The sequence below is a fragment of the Protopterus annectens genome, chromosome 13.part0 (genome assembly GCF_019279795.1).
Source record: "Protopterus annectens isolate FY-2018-M chromosome 13.part0, PAN1.0, whole genome shotgun sequence".
In the NCBI taxonomy this organism is placed as follows: domain Eukaryota; kingdom Metazoa; phylum Chordata; order Ceratodontiformes; family Protopteridae; genus Protopterus; species Protopterus annectens.
This window is the reverse complement of record NC_056747.1, coordinates 796,431,585-796,447,609: the sequence shown is the minus strand read 5'-3', so window position 1 is coordinate 796,447,609 and position 16,025 is coordinate 796,431,585. Positions and strand designations below refer to the sequence as shown.

The following is a 16,025-nucleotide window of genomic DNA, read 5'->3' as shown; positions in this document are numbered from 1 at the left end:
ATCTATACAACGTTGTTTGTTTGTGTCTTTCGGCTTTTCCCGGTTAGTGGTTGCCACAGCGGAACTCCGGTCCGCTAATGATTGGCAGTAGATTTTTACGTATACAACATTGTACACAGACAAAATAATTATCTGTCTCATCACATTTGAAAAGTTTCCTTTGCCTGTTAAATCTTACCTTTGCAAGCATTCAGAACAACTTGACTTTTCAAAACGGGTTGAACATACTGTACAAACCTATCCATAGCTGCCATTGTATCAGAGAACCAAACCATACATGTGAGAAAAAAAGATTCTTTCCAAAATGCTGGATAATCCAAACAAAATGTTATATTCTTCTTCCTCCATAATTTCATAGACTTTTGCCTGCTGTTCACTCATTTGTACAAATTAGTCACTGTCAAAATATATTTTTCTCTTCTTAACAGGTAGTCTTGGCCAGATTTCCAAACCTGCAAAAGCACTTTTTTTCTTTAACATACCACAACTGGAAAGGGACCACATTATCATGAAATTAACTACCTAACGGTCACACATGTGGTGCAGATACAGGTGTGTGTGGCTTGCTGTCTTCTATATTTGAGGCTGCTCCCTCTGGGCCTGGTCAGAACTGTCCCCTCTTCTTTAATTGTGGGTGTGACTGGATTCCCTTTTGGTTCCTGACTAGTGCCATGTCTGCAGGGTCCTGCTACTGTTTTTTTGGGGCCCAACATGAATAGTCAGGAGCAGCTGGGAGTCCTTCCACTTTGATTCATTTGAGAGTGTTTTTTCCATGAGAAAGGGGTGGTACCTCAAACCTCATTGGTTGGCTTGTAGTGGGCATCCAAGATGTTCTTTTCTTCATTCAGAGGGGCAGGGAACAGGTCATGTCCTTTGATCTGGATGAGAAGCAAAACAGGAACTTAGTATAGATTTGACTGTCTGATACTCCGGTTGAGAGTTACTCACATTCCATGTGGAGTTCCTTCCCCATAGGAGCCATGAACTTCTTTTTTGACAAATGTGCATGTCTGATCATGCCTGATATGGAGTTTTTTGATCCTGTGGTATTTCATAATTTCAGGTTGGAGAGCTGGATGATTAGGGGTCTATTATCATTTACATTCTGCTATATAATAGAAGAAAGCATAGATGATTATAATCAGGTCTCCCATCACAACTAAACTGTTATGCGGCTTAGGCATGAATGAGAAAATATTCACCTCAAGAGTAGAGTGAAGCAAAGCTCAAGGGAAGAAATGTCACATCTATGTTAAGAACACATAAATAATTAGTTATGATCAGAGAGACCCAGTCATAATTCTTTGCAATACTTGGGTTTTAACTGCCGTGATGTACATGTTAGGAGGAAATAAATTGCAGAACTGCAAGATGTTTTACAGTTTTAAATGCCACCAAACACGTAGTCACTTAGACAGTGGCCGGAACCTAAGGGTGCCTGTGTTTGATTAACAGCTTTAAAAGCTGTTAAACACTTCTGTCTGCATTTCCTGTCAGTCAAGTGTTTTTTATAGCTTTTAAAGCTTTTTTTAAGTTTTTGACACTGTTCTGTGGTGGCCACTGTTTCTACTCTACCATGGGACTAGAACATAACAGTTCTGAAAGGTGTATATCAACACTTATGTACCTTTTTGATGTCAGGTGCATAACAAGGTTGTCTCTTCATTTTGGAGCAAAATCAGCAGGCTTCATGTACTACATATGTATAATACACACAGATAATTCAAAATACAGAAGAAAGACCAACAACAGACAAATCATAATAAAATTATATTACATGAAACTATTTAATACTGTTTTTTGTTTTTATTTATTCTTTGTTGGCCATGTTAGTCCCAATAGGTTAGTGGTCTCTTTTCAAGAGGGAGACCCAAAGTGCTATTTATACCGCTAGACAGAATTTGACAAGGGCATTGGGGAGCTTCCCCTACTGTTTCAGTAAGTGTCATGGGATCTTTTACATCTAGATAGGGCCTCAGTTTAATATCTCATCTGAAGGATGACACTTTCTAGAGTGCAGCACCACCCTTGTGCTGCACGACAATGTCTGCAATCCATCTACCTGGTGTGGGAATAGAACATACAGCCTTCTGCACCAAAGACAAGTGTGCTACCTGACACCAACACACTACACTGATGACAGCCAATATGTTCAATAAATGCTGTCATATAAGAGTAAAACAATCAATAACAGAAAAGTAAAACATGAAAGATAGTGACTAGATGACAAAGCTACTGCATCTGTACTAACTTTTTTGGTGTAGCTGCACTCTAAATTGACTGGCTAATTTGGAAAATGTGGGTAGCTGATGAACTGTGCTTGGGAATGGTCTGGCAAGAGTAATAGCAGTGGATGCAGACAATCTGAAAGATCTGTAGTTTTGCTTCACAGAAATGAGGCATTGCAAGGATTTATGGTGGTCCCTTTGGAGGAATTTGTATATTAAGTTACTGACATGGTAGCTAAGAGTGATCAGAAACCATCCAGCCTGTTTGATGGCTAGCTAGTGGTGAAGGCCCTTGATTGCAAAGACAATAACTCAAAAATGTGCTTGTGTGGGTTTCTGGAGTTTTTTACCTTCTTGTGAAGGTGGCACCTGTGATAGAAAAAGTATTCAAGAATGAGAAGAACACCTCTGTCAATTGCAAGCTGATTTGTTTGGTCAAAAATAATTATATTTTAAATATATGGCACAGGTATTATTTTATTCAAAGCATTATAGGTAGGAGTAGACAAGGCATGGTGAAGATAAATTCCAGAGGACCACCATCTGTGCCTGTAATGGTCATTACATAAACTAAGTTACTTGAACCAGTTTCTTCTATTTGAACAAAGGTAAACATTAAGATGTGTTGTTGTCAGTCTCACCTTTATTCTCACATATGGGTTTGGATCAGATCCATCCCGGCCTTAGATAGAAGCTTGTGGCCTCTAACTAACTCTTGGGGATTCTATCCTTCCCAGCATGCACTTCCCCATACCTCAGATCTTGTTTGCCGCTTTGCTGGAGATATGGTCCTCTCTTTAGCTCTGGGCTAAGTGAGAAGTTTTTGCAATATATTTCCTTCTATTTCTTAAAATCTTATAATGTTTAACTCTTGTTAGCTAGTAGTACCTAATTTTGCATTATTTAGTAGATTTATACCCTTCCTATCCTCCTAACGTCAGTGTGCTACTTACAGCATCTTTTTTCCCATTCTATCCTTTATATACAAAAAAATTAATAATAAATATATAGAGAGAGAGTTGCTGCTAGTTTTAGTCTACCTTCTTTCTTCCTGTTTTTTTAGAAAGTCCGTTGTTTTTATTAGGACTTCTCTAGATTTCTAATTTGCATTATATAGTTAGTTAAAATTTGTGGTGATTGATTGTGTCTTTGTTGTTTGTTCAATATATTTCAGAAGGACAAGGGAGACAAACCATTAGGTTTCAAAAAGTGTACTCAGTGTGGAAAGAAAATGCCCCTTAGTGATTCTTACACATTATGTATTTATTGTTTGGAGCCGCTTCATCTGCAGGAGTCCTGCAGAATATGTTACGCCTTCAACCAGAGAGCTCTATTAGAAAGGCGTAATAAGCTTATGGTTAAAAGTATGATTCAAAGCCCCTTTGCTGAAGCAATTTCTGGTGTCAAGGAGTCCTCCAAAGCTGGTTCTGCTTGGTCTTCTTCCACTCAGAAATCTGAGAAACAAAGAAAAGACCTCCACTGCCAACAGAAACTTTGGAGCCAACAGAAGAAATGGCAAAGTTGTCTGCTCCAGCAGTTCTTTCCAAGCAGTCAGCTTATGGATCCAAGGGAACTTCAGAGCATTGTAAGTTATTGGCTCCGATTCCCTCAGCTCAGATAATTGGTACTATACAGAGCCAATTGCTATTCCTAGAAAGAGTATCCTCTCGGCTTACATCTTCAATTTTACAGAGATCACCTACGCTTTCAACCTGTTTGACCAGGAATCTTTCTGATGAAGATGTGGATAGGGTGGTTAAAAGGCTGTTGAAGACACCGGTTCTAGCCAAGTTACTGCTTGATCAGAGACCAGGCGCTTTGGATCCAACAAAGTCACTCCCTTTTTCTGCTCCTTCTCTTCCTCCTCCAACCTGTGTCTCAAGCTCGGAGCAGGGAGATCCGAAATTCCAGGTTGAGACCTTGTCAGATCAGAGGCCACTCCTTCTTCTGGTCTGACTCTGGCTCTGAGTTCCTCTGCTTTGTCAGATCAAGAGGAATCTGGGAGTTGTAGCTCTCTGCATGGACCTGGGGGCAGGGCTCCGACTTCCCTTTCTTTGGATCAGACCTTGCCTCTTGGAACTTCAGCATGGATGAGCTTGGCTCCTACCTTGGTCTCAGATCTTCCTTCCTTCCTCAGATCGCAGAGGACCCTCGGTTTTGATGGTTTTCTTGTCAGCTCCAGAGGGTTCCTTGGATCAGGGGTAGGAGCCATATGAAGCCATGGGGAGAGCTGCTTCTCAGTCAAGGGTCCAATCTTCCTAGGATCTTCCTTCCCCTCCCCTACTGGTGCCTTCTGCCTCTCATCCACCCATTCCACAGGGACAGTGGGATCCCAAACCTCAGGATGTCCATAGAGAGACCCCATCTCTTCTGAAACTTCTCCAGATTATCCCACTGAAGAAGTCCCTCAGAAGAGAACCTGCAAGAGGAAGCATTTAGACTCCCTGGAGGAGTCCATCACTACAGATACTGACCTCAATGAGACTGAGAGGTCACCATGGTCTCCCCCTGAGGATGTCTCTTTTGGGGACATTCTAGAAATGTTGAAACAGAGAGGGGACTGGGAGTCCAACATCCCTTCAGCTTAGGAGTCAGTATACCTGAAGGCTTTCAGATCCCACCCTTCCACCTCTTGGGGTGACCCTGTCTTTAAATTAGCTTATTGAGTTAATCTCTCCAAAGGCATGGGAGTCCCCAGAATCCATTGATCCAACCCCAAGGAGGCCAAATAAGTTTGTCACTTCTTTCCCAGATAAACAGTTTCTTGCTAAGGGAGTTGCGGTAGATGCAATGGTCCTGGTGGCAGTGACTAAAAAGGAACTTTCTGAGAGCAGTTCCACTATTCATCCTCCTAATAAGGATTCTAGGATGATGGATAGATATGGGAACCATGTCTTTTCTTCAGCGGGCTTTACTCTATGCTCGCTGAATTACTTGATGCATTTTACTAGGCTGCAGAGGGATCTACTGAAAGAACTATCAGATACCCTACAAGGAGCTGTGGCTGATGAGGTGTCATATAAGGTAGCCTCTCAGCTCACCACCCTAAATTCAGTAGTTAAGCTTCCATGAGACTGATTTCTTATGCCACAGATGGACAGAGTAGAGCCACAGGTTCAGGTATCTCTATTAGGAGCCAGGCCAGGATGTGACTTTGCAATTTCGCAGAGCCCTTCAAGTCTTCCTTTGTGAACGTCCCCTTCGATGGCTTATCTCTGTTTGGGCCCAAAGTGAAAGAAATGCTCATCAGGTGTGAACAGGAAGGCAAGACCTTGTCTGCCGTAGCAGTATGTTTTTCCTCTCCAACAAGACCTTATCCCAAAGGTCAAAAAGGTAGCAGAAAGATGTGGGATGTGGTTCTGAAAGTCTCAACGGTCTTTCCATGACACACAGGGTGAAAGTTCCTCCAGAGGCAGAGGAGAGAACAATAATGGAAAATGCCATCCTCGTGGCAGGGGAGGCCCACAAAATTAGGGATCTAGAGATTCTTTCTTTGGCAAGCCCTTTCAGCAGTCCTAAAGGGAGGCCCGATTACTCATCTCTAGAGGCAGTCAGGAGTCACCTGTCTCTGCACCCACTGGCCTGGCTTCATATTACAAATGACAAGTGTGTGCATCAGATAATATCCAGAGGTTATTTCATTCCCTTCACCCATCCCCTTCCTCAAAAGAAAAAAATACCAGATGTGCCACCCAGTCAAAGGGATCAAGCAACTACAGAAGTTCAAAAGTTGCCGGATAAAAGAGTCATCCAAGAAGTCCCCTCAGGCCATCGAAGATTCAGGACTTAATCAAGATTCTCTTTGGTGCCAAAGAAAACAGGGGACTGGAGAGCTATTCTGGATCTCAGCAGACTAAACAAGTTGATCAAAAAGAGCAAGTTTCAAATGGTCACTCTACAGTCTATTCTCCCTTTTCTAGGAAAAGATGATTGGATGTGCTTGACAGACCTTCAGGATGCATACTACCATATAAAAATGGACAGGTGCTCCAGAAGGCATCTGTGCTTCCAACTGAGAGCCAGTCATTGCCAGTTTTGAGCCCTGCCCTTTAGCCTCACTACAGCCCACAGAGTGTTCACCAAATGCATGGCAGTGGTTGCGGCTCACTTGAGACCTCAAGGATTCCAAGTCCTTCCGTACCTACACGACTGGCCCCTGACCACCATGACCAGGCATAGACTCTTAGAGGCAAGAGAAACTACTGTAAGTGTTTGCTCCCATCTAGGAATCACCATAAATTTAGAGAAATCTGTTCTAGAACCCCATCAAAATCTGATTTTCATAGGAGCACACATAGATACAAGAAAAATGATAGCAAGACTTCCATCTGACAGAATTACTTCATTAAGAAACCAGATCAAGGTTCTTATTCACAAGAAAAGAGCATCTGCAAAATTAGTACTTCAAGTCTTGGAAATGATGGCAGCTTCAATTGTTCTGGTACCTGTAGCCCGCCTTCATACACAAATTCTGCAATGGTCCTTGTCCACCCAATGGTCCTTTCTAGATCTTCCAATGTCTCACAAGATCTTGATAACCAATGTATGCAGGAAGGATCTTCATTGGTGGATGTATTCTGACCACATCAGTAAAGGTCATTCATTTGTACTCAATCAGCCACAGTCCACGGTGACCACAGATGCCTCCCAGATAGGGTGGGGGGGGTCATTATCTGGGAAGGTCAGTCCAAGACATCTGGTCCCCCCACGATGCCCATCTGCATATAAATGTCCTAGAGATGAGAGCAGTGCTTCTAGATTTGCAGGCCTTTCAAGACTCTCTTCCTCGGGGAACAATACCAGTCCAGTCAGACAACTTGTCAGTAGTCTGGTACATCAACAAACAGGGAGGAACCAGATCTTATTCCCTTTGTCATTAAGACCTTCAAGTTTGGCAATGGGCAACATCTTCCAACCACTTTCTGACTGCAATACACATTCCGGGGAACTCCAACTTGATAGCGGACAGGCTCAGCAGGGCAATTCTGATGCCTCACGAGTGGTCCCTCAAACAAGTTGCGGAAAAGATTTTCCAGAAGTGGGACAGCCTTGCTGTGATTTCTTTGCATCACCCATGAACAACAAATGCAGCAGCTACATTGCCCTAATCCCCCCCTCAGTGGGAATCACCAAGGGATGTATTGGTGCACGATTGGCCCTAGGACTTCTCTTTGCTTATCCTCCAACTCCCTTGATTCCCAAAGTGTTACAGAAAGCAAGTTTGTTGAAGAGAACAATCATCCTCATTGCCCCTTACTGGCCCCAACAGATTTGGTTTCCCTTTCTTTGGCCTCATCTTCAAGAAGATCCATGGATTCTGGAGCCAGTGCCAGATCTACTTTCACATCCGCAAGGAATGGTTCTTCTGGATTTGGAAAATCTGAAATTGACAACATGGTTGTTCTGATTCTAATGATAGCCAGGCATCCTCTTTTATCTTCCCCAGTGAGATACATTTCGATTTCTTCTCATAAATCTTCCACACAAAAACTCTACAAAAGCAAGTGGAAAAGGTTTGTCGTGTGGGTCGTAGAAAAGAACGTTGAGCCTTTTACTGCTCCATTGCACTTCATTTTGGAATTTCTAATGAAACTTTTTAATGAAGAAGCTACTGCAGCTACTGTAAGAGTTCAATTAGCTGCAATTTGTAATTATCATCTAGGAGAGAATGGTTCACCTGTCAGGTCCCATAAGCTTTGTAAAACCCTTCTAAAAGGAGTCTTGTTGCTGAAACCACCTTACAGAAGTCATTCTGCCCCTTGGGATTTGAAATTTGTTTTATCTCATTTGACTCGCTCTCTTTTTGAGCCTTCAGATAATTGTGATTTAAAATTCTTGCCTTGGAAAACAATTTTTCTGCTGGCTATTACTTCAGCAATAAAAGTTTCTGAATTACAAGCACTATATATAAAGCCACCTTATGTACTTTTTCATAAAGACAGTTTCATTACAAACTAACCCTTCTTTCTTACCCAAAGTAGTCTCTGAAACTAATCTCAGTGAACCCATTGAACTGCCAGTCTTTTTTCCGAATTTCCAGATTAAAGGAGAATACTACACTTATTAGATGTTCGCAGACTGTTGCGTTCTTACCTACACAGAACAAAGGATTTCAGGAAAACAGATCAGTTGTTTGTTTCCTTTTCTGAAACAAGAAAAGGCTTGCCAGTTTCCAAAGTTACCTTGTCAAAATGGCTTTCTGATTGTATCACCTTTATTTATAAAACCCAAAATAAACAATTGCCTACACCCGTCAAAGCTCATTCTACTAGAGCTGTGGCTTCTTCTTCAGCTTTTCTGGCCAGAGAATCATAGGTTCATAGGTTCATAGGTTCATACTAGGTTATCTGCCCAAGGGCATTTATAAGCCTAGCCCATAGTTATGTGGCTTTCGCCACCCCTTTAGTTTGAATAAAAACTATGCCTATCATTTTGCTGTGCCTCTGTCAAGCAGTGACACTGAAGTAATCCCTGGGGTATATCTGCAATCTCCCATCCATTGGTCAAGATTCCTCTTGAACAAGGCCAGAGAGGTGCTCTGCCTCACATGTACCGGGATTTTGTTCCACAGCATAGGGAGTCTCTGGGTGATGAATCTGTCCCTCCAGCACGTTCTATTTATAACCGTGTCAAGGTTTAAGTCTCCCGCCCTTGTGGTTCTGAGGGATCTAGATTTTTTGAGGTGAAGCATATTCATCAAATCTGGGTATGACATGGCCTTATATGTCAGGCACAGGTCACCTCTGAGCAAGCGGTATGAGACTGAATAGAGCTGGAGTTCTTTCAGTCGGGCAGCATAAGACATATTTTGAGACCCTTTATCCTTTTGGTGAGGAACTTTTGGAGCCTTTCAAGCTGCAGCAGGTGTCTGGTCAGATACATTCGAACGGGCATTGTACTCAATCATAGGTCTAATGAGTGATGAGTACAGGAGGACGATGACCTCCCTTGATCTAGATGTGAATCCCTTCATGATCAGGTGGGTGATATAGAAGGTTTTCCTAACTACTTTAGCAACATGAGTGTCAAACGAAAGGCTACTGTCAACCTGGGTCCCCAGATCTCTGATGACTTTTTCTGTGCTCAGTGGATTGCCACCTATATGGTAGCTAGGGGTAACCTTGTTTTTCCCGAAGGGTATGACTATGCATTTTTTGGCGTTTAACTTCAGGCCATGGCTCTGGCACCAGTTATCTGTTTCTGTGAGGCCCTTCTGGAGGATATCTGTGTCAGATGTGTTTTCGACTATGGCGCCCAGTTTGCAGTCATCTGCAAACTTTGTCAGCCATAACCCTCCTGTGTTTGCTTGTACTTCAGAAAAGTAGATGCCGAACAAGAGTGGACCCAGGACTGAGCCCTGTGGGACACCACTTGTGGTGGTGGCTCCAGCAACTCTGACCCTGTGGGTTCTGTCACTTAGCCAGTTTGCAACCCATCTTGTGATGTATGGGTTTACCCTTAGATAATATCTGTGCAGCAGCCACATGGTCAAATCCTCATACTTTTATTACTCATTACAAAGTGACTTTGGCCTCCAGGGGTAGAGTTTCTTTTGGATCAATGGTTCTGAGGAATATTCTATGAGCCACCCAAGATTTGGGTTGCTAGGGACACTGTCCTATATGTGTGAATAAAGGTGAGATTGACAACAACACATAAAGAAGTTATGTACTTACCATAACTTTCCATGTGTGTTGTCCATCTCTGTCTTTATTCTCACAACCCTCCCACCGGCCCCCTACCTAGACTCCTGGAAGAACGGGTGATACAAAATGAGGTCATGCAGGACTTCTTGCTATTTTAAAATGTTTTCTTGTTTATGTCCTCATTTTTCTATATAACCACTCGCTACTTTATTGGGCAAACAAGATCTGAGGTAATGGGAAGTGCATGCTGGGAATGGTAAAATGCCCAAGAGCTTAGTTGGAGGCCACGAGCTTCTGTATAAGGACGAGACAGATCTGAGGGATTGGATCTGACCCCATATGTGAGAATAAAGGCAGAGATGGACAACACACATGGAACATTACGATAAGCACATAACTTCATTTTTCTTTAGTTTACAAGGGTGACAGAGTTAGGCCAGGGTAGAGTTTAGTCAGGTTTAGAGAGATTTAGATAATGTGCCTAATTCCAGGATAACAGTATAATCATCACATAAGATTATATTACATCAGTTCAGCAGGGCAATTCCCGTTCCTAGTGGATGTCTCCTTTTGAGCCTCTTATTTCATTGGAGCTAGTGCTGATGACCATTCTCACTTGTCTTGAGATGATGGCTTATCTCTAGACAGGTGACTCTTATTGTGGTTCCTTGTGGATGGCCAGAAAATGGAAGGAATTAAAGGGACCCTCACTCCTGAAAGTGCCACAGTCTTCTTTAGATGCCACTCCCAAGAAGTAGCTGTTTCTGGTCTGGACTTGTAGTTCATCTCCAAATGCTAGGCAGTGCATGGGCTTAAGATCCACATCAACCCTTGTGGGAGGGACTGGTCTCTCTATATTATTGTACATACTGCCTATTGGTCCAGACTGCAGTCTGTACCACTCATTTTAGAGTAGCTGCTTCCTATGTTTGTTTGGTCTAATCTTGGCAAGATTGCTCAATACAGCCCTTACACATGTGATGTTGCCTTTCCAGACTGCAGGCAGCCCTCCCTTTCTACAGTCATGGAGCTGGGGCTTTTGGCTAAGTGCTTGCCAATATTCAACTTTCTCACTGGTCCTGGTCTGGTTCTCCAGCTCTTTCTACCCAGGAAATGTTATTGCTTTGGAGTCATCCCATACAAAGGATCCATCTAGTAGGGTTCATAATCTAAGATATAATAGACATTTTCTTACTGTATCAATTGATCTACAAAGAGAACCCTCTCTGGTTGGTCAGGGGTTTCCTCCCTCCTTCTGAATCTCTGCAGGTGAGCTATTCCTCCACTCAGCCTTCACTGTTAAATTCCTTGTAAGTTGGGCTAGTATAATCATTTGCCCCCTGCTAGTAAAAAGTAGGGCCAAATATTCATTGCTGTGTTTGATTTGCAAGAGGGTGCTTGTTGGTGGCAAAAGGGCAATCTGGCAAAACAAGAGGATGAACACATTTATTTAGCTGATGAATGACATCATGGTGTATTTCTTCCCAGGTGTGTGTCCATTCCTGACTCTGAGAACTTCTGACAAAAGAATACTGACTAGTGGAGAGGGCATGCACAGCCATAGTGCCCATCAAGAACAGACGTCTTTGTAGATTTTCCAGATATGGTGCCTGAACCCCCACCCTTCAGCTGACTGATGATTTATGCTCATTTCAGATTCTGACTGTATGATGTTCTAGCTATCTGAGTACATAATATGTTTTTTTCATAACTGTAGATTACTTTTCCCTCTTACTGATTGTAATTATGTCCTCCCTACTGAAAGTCATGAAGAGTGGTATTGGTATTGCATATACAATGTGAAAATATCCATTGTCTGAATATTTGAACCATCTGAAAAGTCTGCTAACAGTGCAACACTGACAACAGTAGAAGCTGATCATTTTTATTACATTTGGCTTGTGTTGTCAAACCAGTGTTAGATATTTTTTAATAATAACTTTGGTAAAAATCTTTGATAAAATGTATTTAAACTGTATGTCTCCAATCTGACAGTGGTCTTGTGGAACCACACTCTAAGTACTTTGCCATAATAGCTCAGTGAACCACCATGCATGCCAAGAGATGTTACCAAATCCCTGTTCTGTGTTGGCAAAAGTGTGAGATATACCTGGCTGATCAAATTCTTGTCCTGTACTGTTAAAATTCTCTGACAAATACCTCACTGGTTGCCGCTACCCCTTTCACTCCATTATAGTAAGAGGACTGTGAGGATGCTTACTAGTTCTGGTGGAGTAAAATATTATTTTTTTCAGGATTTTGCATGGGTTTTGCTATCATAAGTATTATATTTAATCAGAAAAAAGAGGTGTTATGGAGTTCAGTCAGAATCATATTTTTTAATACAGAATATAAAGACATTGCCCTTTCTGTGCCAACAAATTGGAGACTCAGTAAACATTAGGAAGTGCCCAAGGGATTCTGTCTTAGTTTGTTTATTGAGTTAAATTCACATCCACGTCCACATATTTCCACTGAGTCCAGGGTTCTCTTCCCTTGGTTGATTGCCACTAGTATTCTTTAGATTATTTATAAATACATACACTCACCTTTCAAGTCTCTAAACTAATTTGCCAAGATAAACTATCTTGCTATTCGATGAACAGGCATCATTTTCACTAATGCTAAACTTGTGATCATGTTGCTGGACCCATAGTTATTCAGACTGTGGTATGGTGGTCTTGATCACAGCATCCATAAAAGGATTACCACTGGTATTTTCCAGCAGGTAGGCCATTACCTATATATAGTCCTGAGGTATGACATACCTGTTTGCTAATTTTGTGATGGATTTGCAACAATATTTTTCCTTTCAAATGATTTTCCATTTGTTTCAAACACCATAACAAGTGTCAGCAAATTTGCTTCCCTGTTACACTTAATTATTCATTTCACCTTCCCAGTTTTAGCTTGTTTAAATGTTTATTCTTAAAGTCAGTTTTCGTCTGATTCAGTAGGCTTTTTCCTTTGAGAATTCTGTTTCATAAACAATATTTTCTTTGGTGTTTAGGTCTTCTACTGCTGTTAAATTCCTTTTGGACATGTCTGTTATGTCACCACTGGAGTAACTCCTTCTTAGACACAAATGCCCTTTTTAGTTTGGCAATTAGGCCTACCCTTCTATTTTCTCCCCTTCCCTTCTAGTCTAGCTCTCATTTTAGTAACCTACCACGTAAGTTTGGAAATTAAATGAGCCAGTCAGAAGGCTTTCTGAACTACTGTGAAGATCATGGTCCAAAGATAAAGAACTGTCAACAAGAGTTCCTTGATCCCTTAATACAGTGTCTGATTGGAATGTTGTTTTGCCTATATTGTATGATGTGGAATTGTTTGTTTAGCAAAATGATGTGTTGCACATTTTTTCACATTTAATTTGAGACGATTGTATTATGGCCAAAAATGACTTTGCTTTCTCCAGACCCCATCAGAAACCATGAATAAATCTGTTTTCAAAGTTGTCAACAAGTATTTTTAAAGTAATTAACAGTCTGCTATGCTGTGCGCACTCCATATGCATTATAATTCTCCTGACTATCAGTGGCTCCATATACACAGATAGCAGATTATCTCCTGTACACTGTCTTTTGTAATGGAATGTAAATTCCCCCAACACAGATTACTAGCTGCATTATAAATAACACTGTATACTAAGTTTGCTATGCCATAGACGCCACTGGTAAAATGTAACTCCAGAAATGCCAATTTAACTTTAACTATGTAGGGTACGTAATTTGATAAACAATGTACCTTTTTCTTTCATGCCCTTTTCTCAAAAGCACATTAATAGTGTCCTGTTGTTACGGGGGACACAACACCATTCTACTCTGCACTCTACCAGGCCTCCTGTACATGTACACCAGTATCTGTTACACTGAATGCATGGTTCTAATGAATGCAGCATACTGATAAGGTTTTTTGTTGCATTCATTTTAATGTACACACTACATGGCAGATAACAAACATGCCATTCTGTTTCTTAGTCTTGTATTTGTCAACAAATGCAGCAAAAATGCTATCTATACATCATCTAGTATGTGGTCTAAATAGTATCTCTGAATCTTTCCATCTGTTTTTATGTATGATATGTCTGCATAGCTGATTTGTAGTCTGATTATATGTACATGCATGTATAAAATGTGTTTACTAATACTAAAACATACATTTTATGTATTTAGCTGTAATGTTTTCTGACTTATCTAATAATGATCTGTATAAGTCATCCTCTTCTGTCACATTTTTTTTCATTTTGCACTTACAGATGAGTTTAGTTTGCAGTTTGATAACTTATACCAAGATTATTATTTCTAAGAATAGAACAAGACATAATACAACTTTTTGATTTGATTTTTGAAATGATATTTGTCTCACTTGCATAATTGGTTGTTTTATGTGTACACTGCAATAACTGGTATATCATAATGCATTACTGTATATTACAAAAGTAGGAGTAATCAGATTTGAAGGAATACATGCATTGATATGGATTTGACTCTGTCGAAACAACAGCTACCACCTTAGTGATGCAGTCTTTTTCTTGCTGTATATTTTTTTAGGTAAGCCTGTTGGAGAAGAGTCCCCACATGAAATCAAAACTGCATGATCTTTTTAATAATCCTTTGCCCTCAGATCTCAGAGGGATAGCCTGGAAGCTATTTTTGTCCAACATAAAGGGTAACAAAGTTATTAATATTATTTGTTTTTTTAGTAAAGTTTGTATCTATGTTATGTTTTATGCAGTACACTCTATCAACTATCTAAAATCTACAATCATTACATAATTACCCTGTTGAGCTCTTCTGTGCCATACGATGTTATGTTAGTTGTACTATATAAGAGTATGAAATGATAATGACTGCATGTCCTGTACATGATTGATTTTGTTTTTGAAGAATCTTAATTAGTATTTATATATTTAAAATAAATCTACACATATTTTTGTGTTCTGCAGTTCGCATGGAATATCTAACAAGAGTTTCTGATGGCCAGTCAAAGTCAGTTATAGACACAGAAATTTCTCTGCACTGCCAGTCTTTGCTTTCCTCACAGTCAACTTTCCAGCATCTGAAAGAAAATAAATGTATGTAAAAAATGAAATTGAAAATCATCATTCTACTTATATGTCTTTTCTGCTTAAATCCTAGCTCAAAGTTGAATCCTAATGTCAAATTAAAAATTAAATTGCTAAAGAATAATAGTCTGTAAAAAGAGAGAGAGAGTCACTGGCTAGTCTTGGTTTGTTTGTTTGTTTGTTTGTTTGTTTGTTTGTTTGTTTGTTTGTTTATTTATTTATTTATTTATTGGAAAGAAGACATCTATGCCTTTTACTATCATACCGTTGTGTTAATGTCTTTAACTAGCTAGCATGGCTTCTTACAGTTCAGAAATCCAGGAAAGAGTGAGTCCTTACTATTTGCTACCTGTGCCCTCTTCTTCCTCTTATGGCCTTCATGTGCAGGATGATCCTTTCACGTCTCCCTGCCATGATATTTTGTACTCATATCCTGTCCCCCTCTCTCTTTTGAGAATACTAGCTCCTATAGCTTCTGGTCTTAGATCTTCTTTACCATCCTACAAATCTTTCTAGATGCTGTCCTTTGAGTTCCTTCCAGCAGTCTGAAGTCACTTTCCTTGTACAATGTCCAAGACACCAGACAGTTCTCAAGGTGTGTTCTGACTAGGGTCCCACAGAATGGAAGCATTACCTCTTTGCTTTTGGAATCTATCCATTTCTGGTGTGATCAGTACCCTCAGATTCTTCTCATGCTCTGTTCTCTGCAGTTCTGCACCTCCTGTCTGAAACTTTACACCAGGACTATCACACCCTAAGTGAAGTACTTTTCATTTATTTGCAGTGCAACTCAACCACTGCCTGTGTGACCACTCCTTTAGCCTTTCCAAATCATTCCATAGACTATCTCCCCCATTCACCACTACTGTACCAATCTTTTTGACATCAGTAAAGAACTTGATTCCAGTCTCAGATCCCCCAGATGTGTCTGAAACAAATTCATTGAAGCGTTTTCATTTAATTCTATACATTAGTGTATACTTATTTTTGTTGATGTGAGCCAAGTCATACCTGAAAATGTTCAATATGACCAGCCCATCTACCCTGTCAATGAACAGTAAAGCAATACATAAGAGGAGTAAA

General features: G+C 40.5%; 1 protein-coding gene across 1 annotated transcript in view; it reads left to right on the top strand.

Moving 5' to 3' along the window:
• LOC122787678 overlaps positions 1-16,025 on the top strand; it is a 970,705-nt gene that overhangs the window by 250,348 nt on the left and 704,332 nt on the right. Inside the window, exons 4-5 of the mRNA XM_044054524.1 lie at positions 14,428-14,545; positions 14,823-14,951. Of these exons, the coding sequence (XP_043910459.1) occupies positions 14,428-14,545; positions 14,823-14,951 (247 nt within the window). The remainder of the gene's footprint in view (positions 1-14,427; positions 14,546-14,822; positions 14,952-16,025) is intronic.